We start from the raw sequence: 20,827 nt of genomic DNA, 5'->3' as shown, positions 1-20,827 counted from the left end.
CACATTCCTGCAAGCAATCTGGTTGACCTCTTTAGTTTTAGTCTTTTATATATATGGACTAACATTCCATATTTTTTATTATGTAAACACTTACAATATTACTGTATTAATCTTAGAGATTGTATTAGTATAATTTCAAAGTAATCTTAAACATTAGTACCCTTAAAGGTATATACGTACATACATATGTACTTGTAACACTTGCAGCTAAGAGAGAGAGAGTTACCACTATAACATACGTATCTTGTGGAGAGAGAGAGAGAGAGAGAGAGAGAGAGAGAGAGAACACTTGGTGGCAACAACAACAACAACAATAGCCCCCCCCCCGCCCCCCCCCCCCTCCTGTCACATTACTTGATATATTTGACAGTTTTAGTACCTGGAGTTAAAGAGAGAAGACTGGGATTTCCTTCATTCTTACATAATTTTTTAAATTTATAAACTAACATCTTAAAATTCGCTATAGTATTTTCTTTAATGAATTGATATTATTGCTGTTTACATTAATATTTGAAAATAGTTAACATTTATTTATCATGCAAAAGACATACATCTGTAAGAGAGAGAGAGAGAGAGAATTATTATTTTTATTATGTGATATCATTTAATTTTATTAAACTTAATAATACAGTATCAAGGGGTGATTTCTGGTTTTTTGGACTAGGTTTGACCAGTTTCACGTATTTAGTGGTAGTTTTGTCTATTTGACCCCAATTTGGCCTGTTTCACTCTTGAAGGGGTGGTTTTGACTTTTTGGCCCTGGTTTGGCCGGTTTCAATTGCTAAGGCGTGGCTTTGGTTATTTGGCCCCAGTTTTACCTATTTCACTTATTAAGGATGGTTTTGGCTATTTGGCGCTGGTTTGACCTGTTTCACTTATTAACCCTTAAACGCCGAAGCGGTATTTCAAAAATCGTCTCCTGTATGCCGGCAGCGTTCGCGAGTGAGCGCCGAAGCAGAAAATTTTTTTTTTTTTTTATCACAGCACGCTTAGTTTTCAAGATTAAGAGTTAATTTTTGGCTCCTTTTTTGGCATTGCCTGAAGTTTAGTATACAACCATCAGAAATGAAGAAAAAATATCACTTATCATTATATTAAATATTTGGGATATATGACAGGGCAAAAAAAAATTTCAATTTCATAATAATTTTAGAACCAAAAATGCGGCTGTTGAGCAAAAACGGTTAAAGCTAACAAGTTAATTTATTTTCGTTGTATTGTACACTAAATTGCAATCATTTTGGTATATAAAACATTGTAAAACGATCAAGGCAACACAGAGAAAATATTATCACAAAATGATGCTTGAATTCGTAACGCGCGGACATAAAAAAAAGATGTTTTCAAAAATTCACCATAAATCAAAATATTGTGCTAGAGACTTCCCGTTTGTTGCAAAATGAAGGTAATTGATTGAATATTACTAGACTGTAAGTGTTGTAGCTTACAATTGCAGTTTTCAACCATTTCGATCGAGTTAAAGTTGACCGAAGGACGAATTTTTTCTATTTATCGTTATTTATATGAAAATATTTCAAAACTGATAAAAGCTACAACCATGGGTTGTTTATTGGTGTATTCTACATGAAATTACACACATTTCCATATATAAAACTTTAGGTAAAGGCTAGTTTAAAATGGTGCAAACATTACGACAATCTGACGAAAAAATTTGTGATTTTTTCGGAAGAGTTACTGTGCGGACATAAGGAAAATAAAAGTTTTTCATAAATTCACCATAAATTGAAATATTATGTTAGAGACTTCCAATGTGTTGCAAAATAAAGGTAAATGATTGAATATTACTAGAATGTAATAGTTTTAGCTTACAATTGCGTTTTTTTGTTTTTTTTACCATTTGGTCGAGTCAAAGTTGACCGAAGATTGAAATTTTGCACTTATCGTTATTATATGAAAATATTTCAAAACTGAATAAAGCTACAACCATGGGTTATTTAATGTTTGTTATACTACATGAAATTGCACATTTCATATATAAAACTTTATGTAACGGCTAATTTAAAATGGTGCAAACATTACGATAATCGGACAAAAAGATTTCTGATTTTTTTCGGAAGAGTTACCGTGCGGACATAAGGAAATTTTTTTTTTTTTCATAAATTCACCATAAATCAAAATATTTTGCTAGTGGCACTTATCGTTATTTATATGAAAATATTTCAAAACTGATAAAAGCTACAACCATGGGTTGTTTATTTTTGTATATTACATGAAATTGCGCACATTTCCATATATAAAACTTTATGTAACGGATAATTTATAATGGTGCAAACATTACGACAATCGGACGAAAAAATTTATGATTGTTTCGGAAGAGTTACCACGCTGACGTAAGGAAAAAGTTTTTCTCATAAATTCACCATAAATTGAAATATTGTGTTAGAGACTTCCAATTTTTTGCAAAATAAAGGTAAATGATTGAATAGTACTAGAATGTAATAGTTTTAGCTTACAATTGCGTTTTTTTACCATTTCGGTCGAGTCAAAGTTGACCGAAGATTCAAATTTTGTCACTTATCGATATTTATATGAAAATATTTCAAAACTGATAAAGCTACAACCATGGGTTGTTTATTGTTGTATACTACATGAAATTGCGCACATTTTCATATATAAAACTTTATGTAACGGCTAATTTAAAATGGTGCAAACATTACGACAATCGGACGAAAAGATTTCTGATTTTTTTCGGAAGAGTTACCGCGCGGACGTAAGGATAATTTTTTTTTTTCATAAATTCACCATAAATCAAAATATTTTGCTAGTGGCACTTATCGTTATTTATATGAAAATATTTCAAAACTGATAAAAGCTACAACCATGAGTTGTTTATTGTTGTGTTTTACATGAAATTGCGCACATTTCCAATTATAAAACGTTATGTAACGGATAATTTACAATGGTGCAAACATTACGACAATCAGACGAAAAAATTTATGATTTTTTCGGAAGAGTTACCACGCTAACATAAGGAAAAAAAAAAAGTTTTTTCATAAATTCACCATAAATCGAAATATTGTGCTAGAGACTTCCAATTTGTTGCAAAATGAAGGTAAATGATTGAATATTACTAGAATATAAGAGTTTTAGCTTACAATTGCGTTTTTTTTTACCATTTCAGTAGAGTCAAAGTTGACCAAAGGTTGAAATTTTGGCACATCGATATTTATATGAAAATATTTCAAAACTGATAAAAGCTACAACCATGAGTTGTTTTTTGTTGTAATCTATATGAAATTGTGCACATTTTCATATATAATACTCCATGTAACGGCTAATATAAAATGGTGCAAAAATTATGCAAAGTGACAAAATAATTTCTGAGATGTGTCGCTGATGCTTTGTTTTTAGTGCAAGAAGAAAAGAAATTTGGGCTTGAGCGCCTGGGTAACGATGTAAACAAAAACAACGCCTTGATCCATGAGCTCCCAAGCATCCCCAAGGCACGTGATTCAAAAGTTTTCGCCTAGTAGGCCTATAACTATTTTTCCGCGAATTTAAAAAAAAAACATTTTTTAGATCGACGTATATACGTCCAATCGGCACCCAACAGACAATTTATTTCGGCGTTTAATACGTCCAATTGGCGTTAAAGGGTTAAGGGTGGTTACGGCTATTTGGCGCCGGTTTGGCCACTTTCACTTTTTAAGGGGTGAATTCAGCTATTTGGCTGCGGTTTGGCCGGTTTCACTGGTTAAATGTTGGTTTTGGCTATTTGGCCCCGGTTTGGCCTGTTTCACTTGTTAAGGGGTGGTTTCTGCTTTATGGACCAGGTTTGGCCAGTTTCACTTGTTTAGTGGTGGTTTTGTCTATTTGACCCCGTTTGGCCTGTTTCACTTCTAAAGGGGCAATTTTGGCATTTTGGCCCCGGTTTGGCCGGTTTCACTTGTTAAGGCGTGGTTTCAGCTGTTTATCCCCAGTTTGGCCTGTTTCACTCGTTAAGGAGTGGTTTCAGCTATTTGGCCTCGGTTTGGCCTGTTTCATTTGTTAATCAGTATTAATATTTGAAAATAAGTAAATCCTTTTGTATCATAAAAATGTATTAGTCATGAAAATAACAACATAATACACTAATTGGTGATTATTTTCATTGGAAAAAGCCCGCAAATAGGCGAATTTCCCTCAAATAATGGGTAGATATGGTCCAGAGAGAAATCTGTAAATCCGAGTCTGCGAATCCGGAGAATGTGAGTACGGAGGGCCCACTGTATATATAATAATTATATATAATAATTATATTATTATATATCTATATATATATATATAATATATATATATATATATATGTGTGTGTGTGTGTGTGTGTGTGTGTGTGTGTGTGTGTGTGTGTGTGTGTGTGTGTGTGTAAAAGAGAGAGAGAGAGAGAAATTACCACTGTATAATTATCATATTTTTCTGTAGTGCAAAAAGGACTTAGAAATCTTTTAAAGTTATTCGATAAATCTTTACACAAATTTAAGAAATTTATACGTTTAGCTAACTTCTGTGAATCATTTTACTGTATACACTATGCTTGTGTATCCTGCTATATTTTAAGAAGGAAATTTATATCTGATTTTAGAGGTTTGCACCATATACAAGATAAAAAACATGTTTGTGTGAACTATTGGCCTGACTACAGCTGTATTTAAGATAAAGGCAGTGGTAGTGAAACTAAGATTTTACTTACTAATTCATTTATACTGTATTATTATTATGTATTGTTTTATCATCTTTATAATATAAAAACTGTTTTATCATCTTTATAATATAAAATAACTGACTAGGCTATGCTAATGTTTACATTCTCAAAATCAACTGATTGAGGACTAAAGTACCACTGAAATAATGACGAGAATCATTTTGTAATTGCTAAAAGAAAGGTATTATTACAGTGGGCCCCCGTATTTGCGTTCTCTGGATTTGCGGACTCGCGCATTTACAGATTACAGATTTCTCTATGGACCATATCTACCCATTATTTGCGGGAAATTTGCATATTCGCTGTATTTTGCTATGAGAAGTATCCACAAATTCCTGTTTTTTTTATCAATTTCATCATGAAATGCACTTTTTGTGATAAAACTATTAAAAAACCAGGAATAAAAATTTGTTGGGGTTTTTTCTTGAGTTTTAACTAACAAAATAAGCATTTTAAGCATTTTCATAGGGGTTGCCACTATTCGCAGGGGTCTGGTACGCATCCCCTGCAATTACAGGTATACAAAGGTAAACTAACATATCAAGTATGATGTAAAGTCAATACAGAAAGTACTGCAGTATGTTTTTTCATTCTAAAACACAGTACACTGTACATACAGTACTCTATGTATGGAAAAGATGAGCAAAACAAAATTTGAACATACAGTTGGCAAAGTGGAGTGCTCTCAACACAATTTTGATTTGCTATACCATTAGTTTGTATGTCTTGAATGTTTGCAAGTCGAATGTTCTTAAGTAGGGTGAAAAGTTGAATTGTAAACAAATTTCAATTAGTATATAAGATGTGAAGGTCCTATACTATGCAATATACGCAGATGGGGCCAAATCTTTGTCAGGCATTATTTGCCGTTACATCACTCAACAAAACATAACATTTTCCGTTACTGGAACAGTGCTTCTCTTGTCACAAGAGAATACAGTGGGCCCCCCGTGTTCATGTTCTCCAGATTCGCAGACTCAGGTTCATGGATTTCTCTCTGGACCATATCTACCCATTAGTATTGCGGGAAATTTGCCTATTCACAGTATTTTTCTATGAGAAATATCCAGAAATTCCTGGGGTTTTTTTTATTAATTTTATCATAAAATGCCCTTTTTGTGATAAAACTATTTAAAAAACCAGGTATAAACATTTTAAAGGGGGACCACAGTATGTGGAAGAGAATCAGCTATTAGATTATTAAAGATATGTATGTCATTAGAGAAATTTGTAATTTTTAATTACTCAAAGTGCTATGGAAGCCCATAAAAATTAGAATCCAAAAAATACCTGTGCACAACAGATAAAGTTTTCACTGCATAAATCCTATGAGAGTTAGAATATAGAAATAGTATGTTGGATTCCTGCCCATTTACGACATAAAGGAAATGGAGATGCTAATAAAGCAGCCACAGCTGTAACTTGTATGACAGGACCAAAAGTACGCAGATACTTATTTTTAATAGATAATGATTATATAATATTTCTAAAATGTGTTTTAATCAATTATGTAGTGGCAGAATGTATGGAATAATGAATCTTCTGGTAACAAATTAAAATTGATTGTCGTGTATGGAAGTCATCCTATGAGAAGAAATGACAAGTAATTTTTACTTGTCTTAGAATTGGTTACTATTCTGTTTGACTCATGGATACAGTAAGAATAGATGTTTTGATCCGATCCCTTTATTTACAGGAAGTAAAGTATAATTATAATACAGTGGTCCCCTTGTATTTGTGGGGAATGTGTTACCAGACCCCACCCTCCCCACAAATAGTTAGAATCCATGACTAGTTAGAACTCCTATAAAAATGTTGAAAACAGCCTATTTTGTTAGTTAAAACTCAAGAAAAACCCACAAAACTTTTATGCCTGGTTTTTTTAATAGTTTGATCACAAAAAGTGCACTTTATGATGAAATTGATAAAAAAATAGGAATTTGTGGATATTTCTCATAGAAATATACTGCGAATTGGTGAACTTCCCACGAATAATGGGTAGATATGGTCCAGAGAGAAATCTGCGAATGCATGAGTCCGCGAATCTTGAGAACGTGAATATGGGGGCCCCACTGTATGTATTGTTTATAAATAATTTTTATGTGAATAACCAAAATATAATTGAAAGCAAATACATATAAAGTTATGGACGAAAATCAGATAGAGATTTTGCCAGGACTCTATTACCTAATTTTTATTTAATCAAATCATAATTTAAAAAAACTATTGTTTAATGAATAAAATCTAAATTTTTTTTAATAAATACATCCTTTCAGCCATCCATATAAGAGTGAAATAAATTGTCTCAGTGGTCTGGCTAAATACTTGTTAACATAATCCAGTATTATGTTCTTGATATTTGCTGGTCACCATTCCCTGTGATATTGTGTATGGTTGACTGAGGCAAATTCATGGCTGCTGCTGATAAGGGAGCTATACCCTTTAGTTACCCCTTTGCATAAAGACGGACTATTTACATGCTAACTCATGCTCAAAGCTCTAGGGTTGTGGGATGATGCCGTGTCTTAGTTGAAATACAGATCCATATGCAGTACAGGCGGTCCCCCGGGTTACGACGGTGGTTCCGTTCTTAAGACGCGTCGTAACCCGACAAATCGTCGTAAGCTGGAACGTTCTTGAAAACATGTCACAGGGAAAATTTCACTACTAATTTGCAATTTTCTTAGGGCCGTATCTCTAAAATTATCACTAATTTACTTTTTTTCATGTGCAAACACTGTGTATTCACAAATTACTGTATATTTTCATTAAAATACAAGAGAGAGAGAGAGAGAGAGAGAGAGAGAGAGAAGAGATGGGAGAGGAGAGAGAGAGAAGAGAGAGAGAGAGAGAGAGAAATAACTCCTTAGGTTTCAATAGATTGAAATGAACGTCTATAGGCAACTTTTTCCCCCTCCCATAAATACATATATTTCTCCAGAGAAGAGAGAAAGAGACGGAGACTGCAATTTTGTTGTTTGTCTGTCTAATCAATTCTTTTGCTGAGGAGGGGAGAGAGATAAAAGGAAAAGGAAATAGAAAACTCCAAATGTATGACAAGTATCTTGTGGGAGAGGAGGAGGAGAGAGAGAGATGATAGAGTACAGAGAGAGAGAGAGAGAGAGAGAGGAGGGAGGGGGGAGAGAGAGAGAGAGAGAGAGAGAGACGAGAGAGAGAGTTAGAGTTCGTCCTTACAATATTTAAAAGAGAGAAATGGAATGATTATTGTATTTAAACTACTCAGATATGAATTTTGTACTTATAGTATTATTATTGGAAATATAATGATAAACTTATTACATACACAAGTCCATGAAAATTATTATCACTCAGTAAGAGAGAGGAGAGAGAGAGTAGATAGAGAGAGAAGAGAGAGATGGAAGAGAGAGATGAGAGAGAGAGATTACATAAAAACCATTAAATTCGCTGACCATTGTATGGCATTGTTAAGCTTGAGTGTCACTCGAGTTGAGGTGGGGAAAAATTGATACAGAAAAAGACAAAGGGAAGAATTAATTTTCTTTTGAAATTTTGTTAGTTATCGTATTATTACTACTTCGTTTATTATTATTATTATTATTATTATTATTATTATTATTATTATTATTATTATTATTATTATTATTATTATCATTTGAAAATATAATAAACACGTGCATGTACCATAAAAATTCTCTCATCTCAGTAAGAAGAAAGAGGAATTATCCTTACAAGTGAAATGGAAAGGTCATTTTCATCTCTTTAAAATACGACCATTATGAATTTTGTAATTAAAGTTTATATATTATTATTATTATTATTATTATTATTATATTATTATTATTATTAAATAACTGAAGAAATTATCAATAAACATTTTACATACTAGTACCATAAAAATTCTTTCATCTCGTAAAAGAGAGAGAGAGAGAGTGTGTTTATCTCTCTCGTTTATAATGCTTCCAGCGAAAGAGAGGGAGGGAGTTACCACTATGTATGACACATTATTATCTCTTGTGTGCAAAAGAGAGAGAGAGAGAGAGAGTTAACCTTAATTAAAAGTGACATGGATAGATTAGTACGTATTGTATTTCTTTAAAATACTATCACATATGAATTTGTAATTACAGTTATTATTATTATTATTATTATTATTATTATTATTATTATTATTTGAAAGTATTAAAAACAAATAGTACAAGTAAGTACATAAAAAATCTCGAGTCTCAGTAAATGAGACAGAGAGAGCGAGAGAGATAGAGAGAGAGGAGGGGAGAGAGAGAGAGAGAGAGAGAGAGAGATGAGAGAGGGGGGGGGGGGGGGGAAATGGTCAGGACCACGTGATTGCAACACTGCAGCTCTCCCCCAGCTCTTCCCCTCATGGCTGTCACAGAAACTTGATATATAGCTGACAGTTTTGGTACCTGGATCTGAAAAAGGTTACTGGAAGTTACTTCAAGAAGACTGGGGGATTTCCTTCATTCTTCCATAACTTTTTTAAATATAGCTAAAATCTTACTAATTCACTATGGTATTTTCTTTAATGAATTGATATTATTGCTGTATAAATTAATATTAATATTTGAAAATAGTAAATCATTTATTTATCATACTAAAAACATACATCTTTGTAAGTATAGAGAGAGAGAGAGAGAGATGAGAGAAGACGAGAGAGAGAGAGAGAGAGAGAGAGAGAGGACTGTGCTAAACTATAAAGGATTCTTATCTATCTTATCATAGTATGTGTTTTTTTAAAAGTGTTGTAACTCAGAGCGTAGGAAGCGTCAGTGTCGTAACCTTGGAATAAGCGTCGTAACCCAGGCGGATTTTTCAATGAATATTTAAGAAAAAGCGTTGTAACCTCGGAACGTCGTAAGCCGGGACCCGTCGTAACCCGGGGACCACCTGTAGAAGGAGAAGGTCCATAAATTATCTCTGGTCTTCTGGTTGGGATCAGGAGTCCCATCTTAAGTTTTGAGCACTTAGCCAGTCGCCAGTTTTTTTGTTTTTGTTTTCAGGCAGTTCAAGATCCTTGTGAGCCAGAATAGATGACCTGCATGTCTCAGGTTGCTAAGCTTTTGAACTTGCTCCCTTTCAGGAACAAAGTGGTGTTGGTTGGCTTGTCAGAAGAGATAAAGCTTAGGAGTGAGAGTGATTAACTTAGCTCTGTTACAAAAACAGTTTAGCATTTTCAGCCAAAACTATTATGGTAATCACTAAAATTATCAGTCAAGTGGATATTACTGAGTTGAAAAAAAAAACCAGTATAGAAGTAGGGGAAAGACTGTATTGCTATCGAAGAAGAAAGTATAATGAAAGGATGACCATTGTGAGATGGAAGATCAGTATGAGGACATATGACTACTGCCTGCCTAAATCAGTTATGTATACCAATTAACCCAGTCATATCTACGAATTAAGACATGGAGACATCAGGCAGCAAACAATAGACACCATCATATTCATTGGCACAAGCCATGCATTCAATGGTTATTTAATTACTATAGAATATGGAAATAACATCATTGTAGCTAATGGTGATGTTGGCATTGAAAGCCATTATAGGAGGATATTCCAAAAGAGAGGACAGCGATTATCTCAGTCAGATATTCAGCTGTCATATAGCAAATTATAAAAGTTCATGTCTGTATTTTCTGTTCCAGTCTTAAAAGAATGTTTCTGTAAAATTATGCTGTATGCATACAACATTTTCATAGAGACTTCATGATGTAAGCCTCAGTGAGGGATACCTTTTGCATGGGTACCATTTATTATAGATGATAGTTAAGGTCCTTTGCAGTCATCTTGGCCTCAGCTGCATTGCTTCCCCCTTTTACTTTTCATGCATTCTCTACCTATGTAGTTTTCCAAACTTATAATAGATCCTTCAGGCAAACCCTATGAGAATCTAGAAATTACTTGGTCTCATTCAACTAATACATAGTAATGATAATGATAATAATCAAGGATGTGAATATTTATGATGAGTGTTTGCATTAATGTTCTAGTCATATGAAAATCAAGGTACAGTATTCTATATCAATCATTAAATGATTTCCTTTTGTGCAGTGGACAGCATGACTTGGGCTCAGCTTATTGGTCTCTATCCTCATCTTGTGGAAGTCGGAGGATCAAGTAATAGTGGTACCCCTCAGCTTTGGCGCTCACTCAGGGAAGTTCTCCTGCAGTATGCTCAGTTGCTGCATGCTCCTACCACTTCTTCATCCGCAGATTCTAATGACAACACACACGGTGTGATTAATGGGACTTAAGAAAATTATGTGATTAAACTCACCGGTGGTATAATTTTAAGACTTCAATACTAATGAAGTGAGAAAAAGTATATTTTCCATCAGTTTATTACTAAATCATTGTGACAGTGAGTAGTGTTCATGGGATGATACAAAAATAGTCATAGATTCTGATTTACAGATTTTATGATGGAAGTGAGTGATTTATTTATTTTGATATTGAGAGAATGATGTGCAAGTGAAAGGCATGTTAGATCTACAAGCTTCACCAGTGATGTAAGTACTTCTGCAGGGTATGTACTATGGCCAAATACAAAAACAAAAAAATGCAACTGTGCAACCTATTGACATTTTATATATCTGTAATCAAAGAACCAAACACTAAATTTTGCATTTGATAAGCTAACATACCAAATATCTAGTTAACCTTTGTTGATCATTTTGTAAACAGTGTTTTCTCTTGAAAAGTGAGTGAACCTTTTCATATCCAAATATGGAGATCTGCAATAAAAACTTGATATGCCTTAGAATTTGTTAAGCCATGTTTGTTTAATACAAACAGTCTTGCTTGTTTTTTGTATTTGTAGACTTTAAATAGTAAGCATCTGTCCCTAGATTCCCTAGGACTTGGTCTTGCAATCTGTATGCATAACATGTTTCTGATGTCAAGGGTTATCAGAAGTTTTTTTGTATAGAGATGAATTTGATTTTGTTTTGGAGTATATTTTTTTTTATCTGATTGATATAAACCGTAATCTCTGTAATCTCTTGCAGTTTATACCCATGACTTCTCTTTACTATATTTCATGGCAAATATATATTTTTGTGCTCATTTTTGCAATGTCAGGATATGTTTGTTTTACAGAATGACTTTACCTTAGTTGATGTTATTCTTGGCACTTTTTGGGAGTGTTTAGCTTCGTTAGAATGTTCAGTATTGGTGATGGGGTTAATTGAAGCTTACTTGGTAGGGTTTATTCATTCAAAACATTTTCCTCTTCATACATCTAAGAATCATGTTTCATTGGATTGTATCATTTTGCCATTGTTTGCCAATATTGGTGGCAGTGATACCAGAAATTGCCATGAATTATAGTACAACATAATGAGTAATGTAGCACCAAGTAGTCACAAGGTAACTTTTCATGTTATTTTAGAGAACTGCACTAACTTTAGTGTTGAAATATGTGTACCTGTTCCATATTTGCAAATCGATGATTTGACTTTTTGCCATGTAATTGCAATAACTTGAACTTCCTCATCTTGAAATTGAGATTTCTGAACCAAATGTCATCCAGTGTATGATTTGAAAAGGACTTCTGTCATAACAGAATTTTTTTTTTTTATTTCTAGTTATTTAGTACGTACGTCAATATTTTATGACAGTAATTTGGATGATAAACACTTAATATCAAAAGGCAGTCTCCATGAGTACAGCATGAGTATAAAGGAAACTTGTTGGATTTTGCATATCATTCATTCAGGTTATTGCAATGATAGTGCACCATAATTTTATTAGTTATTTTATTTATTTTGTAAACCTCCTTGTCCCATGTTTATAAGGATATTATCTTTGTGTAAAGATGTCTACTGTATATTGTTATAACCACTGTAAGTGGATGTTAAAGTTTATTTTCTTTTCATTTTTGTTATTTGTTTCTATTTTTCTCCTATCCTTTCCTATTTACTCATTTTTCATGGCCATTTACATTTGCCATTTCAGAACAATAGATATTATCTTCTTACTGTAACTGAGGTACAGAATTAACTTGAGAGTTTTCTCAAGCCAAATGAAACAAAAATTGCAGGGGTACTGTCTACATTTTGGTAGTTTTAATACATACAGTACTGTATATTATATTATTATCTCAGAGGAATTTCTATCACACTGCTTTCACAACCAGTGGTCTAATTGAACAGCTCATCTTATCAGTAGTGAATAGAGGAGTAAGAAACTGTATTACTTGGAAATGAAGATAGAAGATTGTTGACATTTCAAAATTTCGGTGCATTAGTTATGAGGCTTGTGTAATTTTTTGAGAAATTGTCAGACTGGCATTACATCTTGGAAAATTATAATGTTTATATGTATTATCTACATTATTTTAAGTAGCAAGAATAACAAATAGTTTACCAGGTCTCCAATAAATGAAGGAGAGAGATGGCAAAGTTAGGGAATTCAAATTAGTATTTCCAGTTGAGAGTTCTTTTATAGATTTGACAGTTAAGGTCATCGATAGTGAGTCCTTAGCATATGGTTAACCTACTGTTTATGGCTGATTGCAATTTAATACCATATCAGCAACCAGTTACCCCATAGAGGTGAAGCGTGTGGCTCACTTACCCGTGTGAAAACTATGCTGTAATAAAAATTTAATGTTAATGCTTCAGAAATACTGGAGTATAAAAAAAACTTTCCATACAAAAGCATGATTGACAAGAGTATCATTCATGAAGTAATGTCATCAGGATATGAATGCTGACAATATAAGGCAGTTTCCCTCAAAATGTAAATCAATATTGCCATTATTTCTTTACAAATATTTAGGTCTTTTGGCCCCCACCAATATTTCCTGCACACTGTACTTTAGGTCTCTTATCATGTATTTGGTGCTTGTCATTGGTTGTCTCAGTAAGGGAGGAAAGATAAAATCTATTGTCAATAGCAGAAAGAAATAAAGTTTGTATCATATCATTTGCTTTTGGGAACTGCAGCCTGTCTTTGGGACTAACACCAGATGATATTTTAGTTTTCTTTCTGCTAACATAAGTCGATTGTTTTTGAGTATCCACATTAGATTCTATTTGATATTTGATAGGCCCCTTTATAAATAGTACTTTAGTCATTGCCACTGTTGTATTGTGGTGTTCTTTTGGACATAAATTTATTCTTTTGTAGGAGGTATATTATAGAATATTGTTGATTATGTACTATGCAGTCAATACTGATTGAAAAATATAGTTGAGTTCATTCATTAAAAAGAATGTACAGATTAAAGCAGCATGTTTGTTTTGATCTTGTGTGATTGTATTAATGAAAATCAGGGTGAAACTTAGCTTTGTAGATAATTATTTTAATAATAGTTTGAGCATTACAAAGTAGTGCCTTGTTTCTGATGGATACTAAATTCAGCTCTAAGGTGAGATTAATTTTTTTATCAAGGTTCTTTCAAATACTATACTAATTCTCCTTTTAGGAAATGTCAGCATTGTGGAAGCATGGAATACAGTAAATGGTAGCTTGATTATTGTTACAGTATCCAAAGGTTAGAATCCCAGAGAAACTGTTTTTGAAATGCTTTTTCTTCATTTTTATTGTGACAGCTTTACAGCCAATTTATAATTGCAAGAAATGTCGTTCAGTTTTGAATGACAGTGAGAAAAATTTCTTTATTTTGAAATTGAGAAAACTAGATGAATTGAAAGTGTGAGAAGTGTCTAATCGATGGGAGGATTTTTAAGATTTTGCTTGAAATACAAGATACATAGCTAAAAGCGTGGTTGTAGCTTATTGCAGGTTTTGAACTGATGTATGGAAGGTATTAGAATTGATCCAGCTTAACTGATGTGAGGGTCAGAAGTTTAACTGTGTTTTTGTCCTTCAATTATGCAGTTTTCTTGTGCATAATTGAAATCATAGATTTCATTTCTGTGCCTATCTGTAGTAACTTGTAGTAAATGAAGTTAATCAAGTAAGATTATTCCAGGGGTTTACCATGCACAAGAGAAAATGAGGGAAAATGATTAAGTAATCATCTGAAATCTCCAGATTCACTTGTAGCCAGTTCACCGTTCTTTTTAAATTCTATTCTCTGAAATTAAGACAGCAATCTTTTTTTCGGTATGTAGTTGAATTTTATTTCTATTTTTAGTTATATTTTGGTCAGACTATAATAATATTAAACTGTAAATATAATTATACCTATCCATTATTTGCTGTATATGAGTTTTTGGTGCAGTGCAGTTATTAGTTTCAGTTTTAGCTTCAATATTCATCTTAATGTTTAAATTTTGGGGGGATATATGATGTGTTGTCAGCATTGTTAGAGATACTTCAACATTGCATGAATATTTTTTTCCAGGCTGAAGCTTTTTGATTGTTAGTACACTTTTTTATACCTATATATTTTTTTTATGAAAAAAGCTTGTGTCGGAAGTGTAAGTAAAGAAATTTGATGTTTCTTGGTAGGCCAGTGATTGGGTGTAGTTTTTGGTGTTTGAAATTTGTCCTTTCTCCCCTAATTAGATTACTGTACCTGGTACAGTATTTGGTTTCCTCTGAAAGCTCTAAAATTGAATTACATTCCACTGTGGAATCTATTTAGATTTTGTGTATACTGTATCCATTGTTGCTGAAGTGGGCATAGTTGTGATCTGTTTGATGAAATTAGCAGTAACTTGTTGGGTGTAAAAAAACTTTGATTAATACTGAATCAAATGTACGTTTACAAATGTAAGCATACATCTGGGTACATATGAATAATTAGATGGTAAATGATAAAAGATTCCCCTGCAGCTTTTTGAGATAGCTTTCTTTAAATTGAAAATCTACACAAGACTTGGAGTTCCAGTAGAAGGTTTTTTCTTATCTTTTAATAGTTTTTGCTATGATTCCTGAAATGTAATGACATGGTGTGTAGGTTGGATTTAATATTACTATGCTGTACTTTTTTCCAAAAGATACAGTACTGCACTTTCTGTAAGGTTATAACCCTGCATGGTTTAACTGTCAACTAGTATAGTATTGGTAAAGAGACGGTGAGAACTGTATTGTGACAGATTTTTAGCTATGACGGGGGTACATTATATGGAAATAACAGTGATTACTAGTTGTGGAAAATTAAAGATCTGAGATGTACATTTTTTGGCAGTGCTAATGTTTGTTATAGTCACTTTTCAACTAATGAAGTATTTCATAATAAAAGTGATATTCCTCAGTTTTTATTTGCTAAAATGAAGATGATTCACTTAGAATTCAGCAGTACAGCATGTTTTTGCTTCCCTTCAATAAGCATCCTTGAACCCTATTCACCTCCTTGGAGACATCGGAAGAGGTCATAAGTAATCCCCATGAGGCTTCCTTAGTGCAGTTTCTTCCTCATGTTTTCAGTTTGTGAAAACAAGCTCCTCCCTGTTTACATGCACAAAAGGTAATATGAACTTACCACCTATCATATAATTTTCTTGAATATTTTCCAATTAACCCAATGTTGTAAGCATCTCAGTATATATTTATTTAACCACATAAAAACAAAAATTCAGAATGATTGTATAGTGGGGCTTTTATCTATGAAACAAGTTTATTAAATGGAAAGGCTGAAGACATTTATTTTGCCATATGATGTGTGGGGGGAAACATGCTTTGTGATAACATAGATTACCGTAAACAAATTTTCTAAGGTACTACTTCCGCTTAATACTTTAGCAAGCAATATTTTTAGTAGGAGCCACTTGTTGGTTCAGTTGATGAAATCTCAGTTGGGTAAACTGCTATTTTTTCACTATAATGTACTATCTTAATTTGACACCCACTTCAGGATACACCGGATAAGATTAAAAATACTTTCAATAACTTTTATAAATGGCTGTTTGGTACATATGTTACTTTAGTATCTTCAAGTAGGACTGTGAAATTTTAAAGTCTCGAGTATAGTTTTCTTGCCTTGTCAGTTAGAAAATTAATTCTATAAGGGACTTGGGTGATAAGCAAATATAGGTCATGGTAGCATTTTGTATGGTACAATTTAACAAGTAGGTAAATAGATTCCAATTTCATATATAACTGAAAAAAATAAGAGGTTATTTGCCCAAAATAAATTTTCTGAAGTAAGACTTTATACTTAAGTATCCTAATGGAGGTGTCACAATGTAGCTTTTTAATTTTGTTACAAGCAATTTAAGTGTTTCACCATATTTAATCTTATGTATCTTTTATAGTGCACAGATAGTTTCATTGTGCAGTTTAATCCAAAATCTGTATGAAAGAAAGGTTGTACACCCTGTTGCAAGAATTTTGATTGAAGGTTTGAGTGAATTTCTTTTTTATAATAGATGAGATTCATTATTTATGAAGCTGACCTGTGTGACTGCACAGAGTTTCATAAATTTATGTGGTTGTTAATCTTGTAAAAAAAATATGTTTATGTTGAAAGTGCATTTCTTTTTCCTATTAATTGTGTGGAAATTTTCAAAATTTTCTACATATATATATTATCTTTGATACTAAGTAATTTATCGGTAAAAGAAGCATAGTCTACACATTAGATGGCAGAATGCCAAATCCTACAGTGATGCATGTACAGGAGAAATTAGATGCTTGTAGTATTCACTCTTCTATGCTACCTAGCTAGGTAAAACTAGTGCAGTCAGGTGCACTCAACCCAAATGATTTTGGTCTGTTACCCTACATGAATGCATTGAAACGAATCAAAGAAGTAGTCAATGTCAATGTATTTAATGAAAAATGTTCAGTTCTCCTTCCCTGAACATGCTTTAGGAAATAAACTAAACTTGAAGTATAGTTGAAGTTCAACTGTCCATCATTTTAATTCATATATTTGTTCCATCGTCGCTTTCTTTTTTAGTTGACTGGCTATTCATTGGTGGAACAGCTATACAGGCAGTCCCCCGGTTATTGGCGGACTTGGTTACTGGCAATCCAGTTTGGTGATTTATGGCTCCATAATGGGACGAGTTCTGGTTATCAGCGTCATAAGGGTTCTCTTATGACGTGCCATAAGAGTGCTTATGTCGCTTATCGGCACACCTCCGGGAACGGAACCCCCACCAATAACTGGGGACTGCCTGTAAACAGTAAACGGCCTGATGCATGATTAATGTACAGTCATGGACATTAACAACAAGTCCACTTTCTCGAGCGAGAAGTGTATGGAGCAGGATTTGTGTTGGTAACCCCGATGAGAAAGGTAAATGTAGGTGGGAAAGGAGCCTTGAGATGGGGGGTTGGTGAAAGTGTGTTGCCATCCAAGGTATTAATAGCCCACCAAACGCGAGATAGAGGGACCGATTACATATCAACTTAATACAAGAGGATTATGCCTGGTCTAATATGATTATTAAATTATGACATACCCTACTTCGAGCATGTAGTTTATTAAATTGCCAAAAATTGTAAATTACTTTTTAAAAATTTTGTAATCTCATTTTTGACAAATCAATAACCATGTTCAGCTTTTTATGCACGCTCTCACTTTATACACACACTATATATATATTACCATGTTTTATCATTACAATTACTATTGTTATGGTTGCTGTCATTCAGATATTAGTGTTTGGAATTAGTGTATGAATTGGCAACAAATGCTTACATTTTAAGGAACGTTGAATTAATTTAAATCTCTCCTTCATATAGTATATGTACGTACTATATGTGTATTATTATATGTTTTCCCCATTTTGCCATGTAGTAAAGTAAAATATCAGTTAAACAATCACAAAGGCATCTCCTCTCTCTCTTGCACATTTCTCTCATTGCTTGCCCTGCCGCTCGCCTGTCTTTGCAGAGCCGGCATCAGATACCAAAACCCGAGAATTAAGCCAGAAGCCAAAGTTGATAGAAGAGGTCAGGGAGAGAGACTCGCTCTCAAACGCGCCCCAAACCTAACCCATTTGAGAGCTCCTTGTATCTGCAGGGCTGCCCTCTTGTCCCCCTCCCCTTGTGATTTACATGGCTGCATTTCTGGACCCATCCTGACGGCATTGTTGTGGATTCCCATTCCTTTATTGGTGCCCTTTTAAGAAGCGGAGACCATCGGCCAAAGACTAAGTACGGGTGTAGTTGGCAGTCACTTTTGTCTTTTTCTGAATTTTTTCCTCTTCTCTGTGCTTGTGCGAACGTCCTTAGCTACCCCTTTGCCATCATCCCCACAGCCGTGCTCCCCAGTTCTATGAAGTTAGTCTAATTTAAGCACTGCGGTTCCCTTGAATGAGAATACTATTGCTCATCGCTTTAATGACCTCCCTGTATTAGCAGTCGTTAAGAGAATTTACTAAGGGAGATAACATAAGCTGGTGCCTGTGTTTCACCACCTCCCATGCAGTACCATAACTTTCTGAAAAGTAATTCAGTCATTTCTTGCCCTTTGAGGGAATTATAAGCACATTGCAAGGATTTTGGTCTAGCATCACAACCGCATCTTTGATCAGTCCCCTTGGTGTGCTGCACAATTGTGTTTATAGAGAAAACCTTTTACCTTTTTTTTTCAGCCCTATCCTAATCACCTTGCATCCCATGCTGTGAGAGGGCCTTGGCGGCTTGTGGCTTTCTTTATCCTACAACTGGGCATGACATTCCAGATATTCACACTCCAAGTCCTCAGCACATGTTGGCAACCAGGCCACGTGATTTCAGTGCTTCAAGCAGCATGTTGTCGGTCAAGTAATAATTTGAAAACCACTGAAAGTCCTAGTACATCGGTAGGTAACTTGTACAAATATATTCCCCTTTAAAAATTGGGTCCACCGTAGAGTTGTTTTTCTTACATTTTTCCCCCCCCCCCCCCCTTGAAATATAAATCTATGCCTTAAGCCGTCAATTCTGTTTCATAAAAACCTTAGGAAACCTCATAAATGGCCATTCCTTTTGATTAAGTTAGATGCATTTAGTTGTTGTAGGTGGGAAAGGAGCTATTTATATATATATATGTCTATATATATATTATATATATATATATATATATATATATATATATATTATATATATATATATATATATGATATATATATATACATATATATAAGGCAGTCCCCGGGTTACGACGGGGGTTTCCGTTCTTAAGACACGTCGTAACCCGAAAATCGTCGTAAGCCGGAACGACGTTCTTGAAAACATGTCCACAGGAAAATTTCACTAATTTGCAATTTTTCTGAGGGCCGTATATCTAAAATTATCACTAATTTACTTTTTTCATGTGCAACACTGTGTATTCACAAATTACTGTATATTTTCATTAAAATACAAGAGAGAGAGAGAGATTACATAAAACCATTAAATTCGTTGACCATTGTATGGCATTGTTAAGCTCCGAGTGTCCACTGGAGTTATGAGGTAGGGAAATTGATACAGAAAAAAGACGAAGGGAAGAATTTTCTTTGAAATTAGTTATCGTATTATTACTACTTCTATTATTATTGTTATTATTATTATTATTTGAAAATATAATAAACCACGTGCATCTGCCATAAAAATTCTCTCATCTCAGTAAGAAAGAGGAATTATCCTTACAAGTGAAATGGAAAGGTCATTTTCATCTCTTTTAAAATATGACCATTATGAATTTTGTAATTAAAGTTTTATTATTATTATTATTATTATTATTATTATTATTATTATTACAAATACCTGAAATTATCAATAAACATTTACATACTAGTACCATAAAAAAATTCTTTCATTTCGGTAAAAGAAAGAGAGAGAGAGAGAGAGAGTGTTTTATCTCTCTCTGTTCTCTCAAAAAATACTTATAATGCTTCCAGCGAAAGAGAGGGAGGGAGTTACCACTATGACACATTATTATCTTGTGTGGCAAAAGAGAGAGAGGAGAGTTAACCTTAATTAAAAGTGACATGGATAGATTAGTACGTATTGTATTTCTTTAAATTACTATCACACAAATATGAATTTGTAATTACAGTTATTATTATTATTTATTATTATTATTATTATTATTATTATTATTTGAAAGTATTAAAAACAAATAGTACAAGTACATAAAAAAATATCGAGTCTCAGGAAATGAGAGAGAGAGAGAGAGAGGGGGGGAAAATTTCATGAACACATGATTGCAACACTGCAGCTCTTCCCTTCCTGGCTGTCACAGAACTTGATATATCTGACAGTTTTAGTACCTGGATCTCGAGAAAAGGTTACTGG

At 33.5% G+C, this 20,827-nt stretch overlaps 1 protein-coding gene across 1 annotated transcript in view; it reads left to right on the top strand.

Moving 5' to 3' along the window:
- Window positions 1–17,083, top strand: part of LOC135222605 (protein MON2 homolog) — a 325,482-nt gene extending 308,399 nt beyond the window's left edge. The window contains 1 exon segment of the mRNA XM_064260699.1: window positions 10,751–17,083. Within this exon segment, the coding sequence (XP_064116769.1) occupies window positions 10,751–10,953 (203 nt within the window). The 3' untranslated portion in view covers window positions 10,954–17,083.
- Window positions 17,084–20,827: the final 3,744 nt, after the last annotated feature.

The sequence above is a fragment of the Macrobrachium nipponense genome, chromosome 8 (assembly GCF_015104395.2).
Source record: "Macrobrachium nipponense isolate FS-2020 chromosome 8, ASM1510439v2, whole genome shotgun sequence".
NCBI classification, from domain to species: Eukaryota; Metazoa; Arthropoda; class Malacostraca; order Decapoda; family Palaemonidae; genus Macrobrachium; species Macrobrachium nipponense.
Note: the sequence above shows the minus strand (reverse complement) of the source record. Positions and strands in the feature narration are given on the sequence as shown.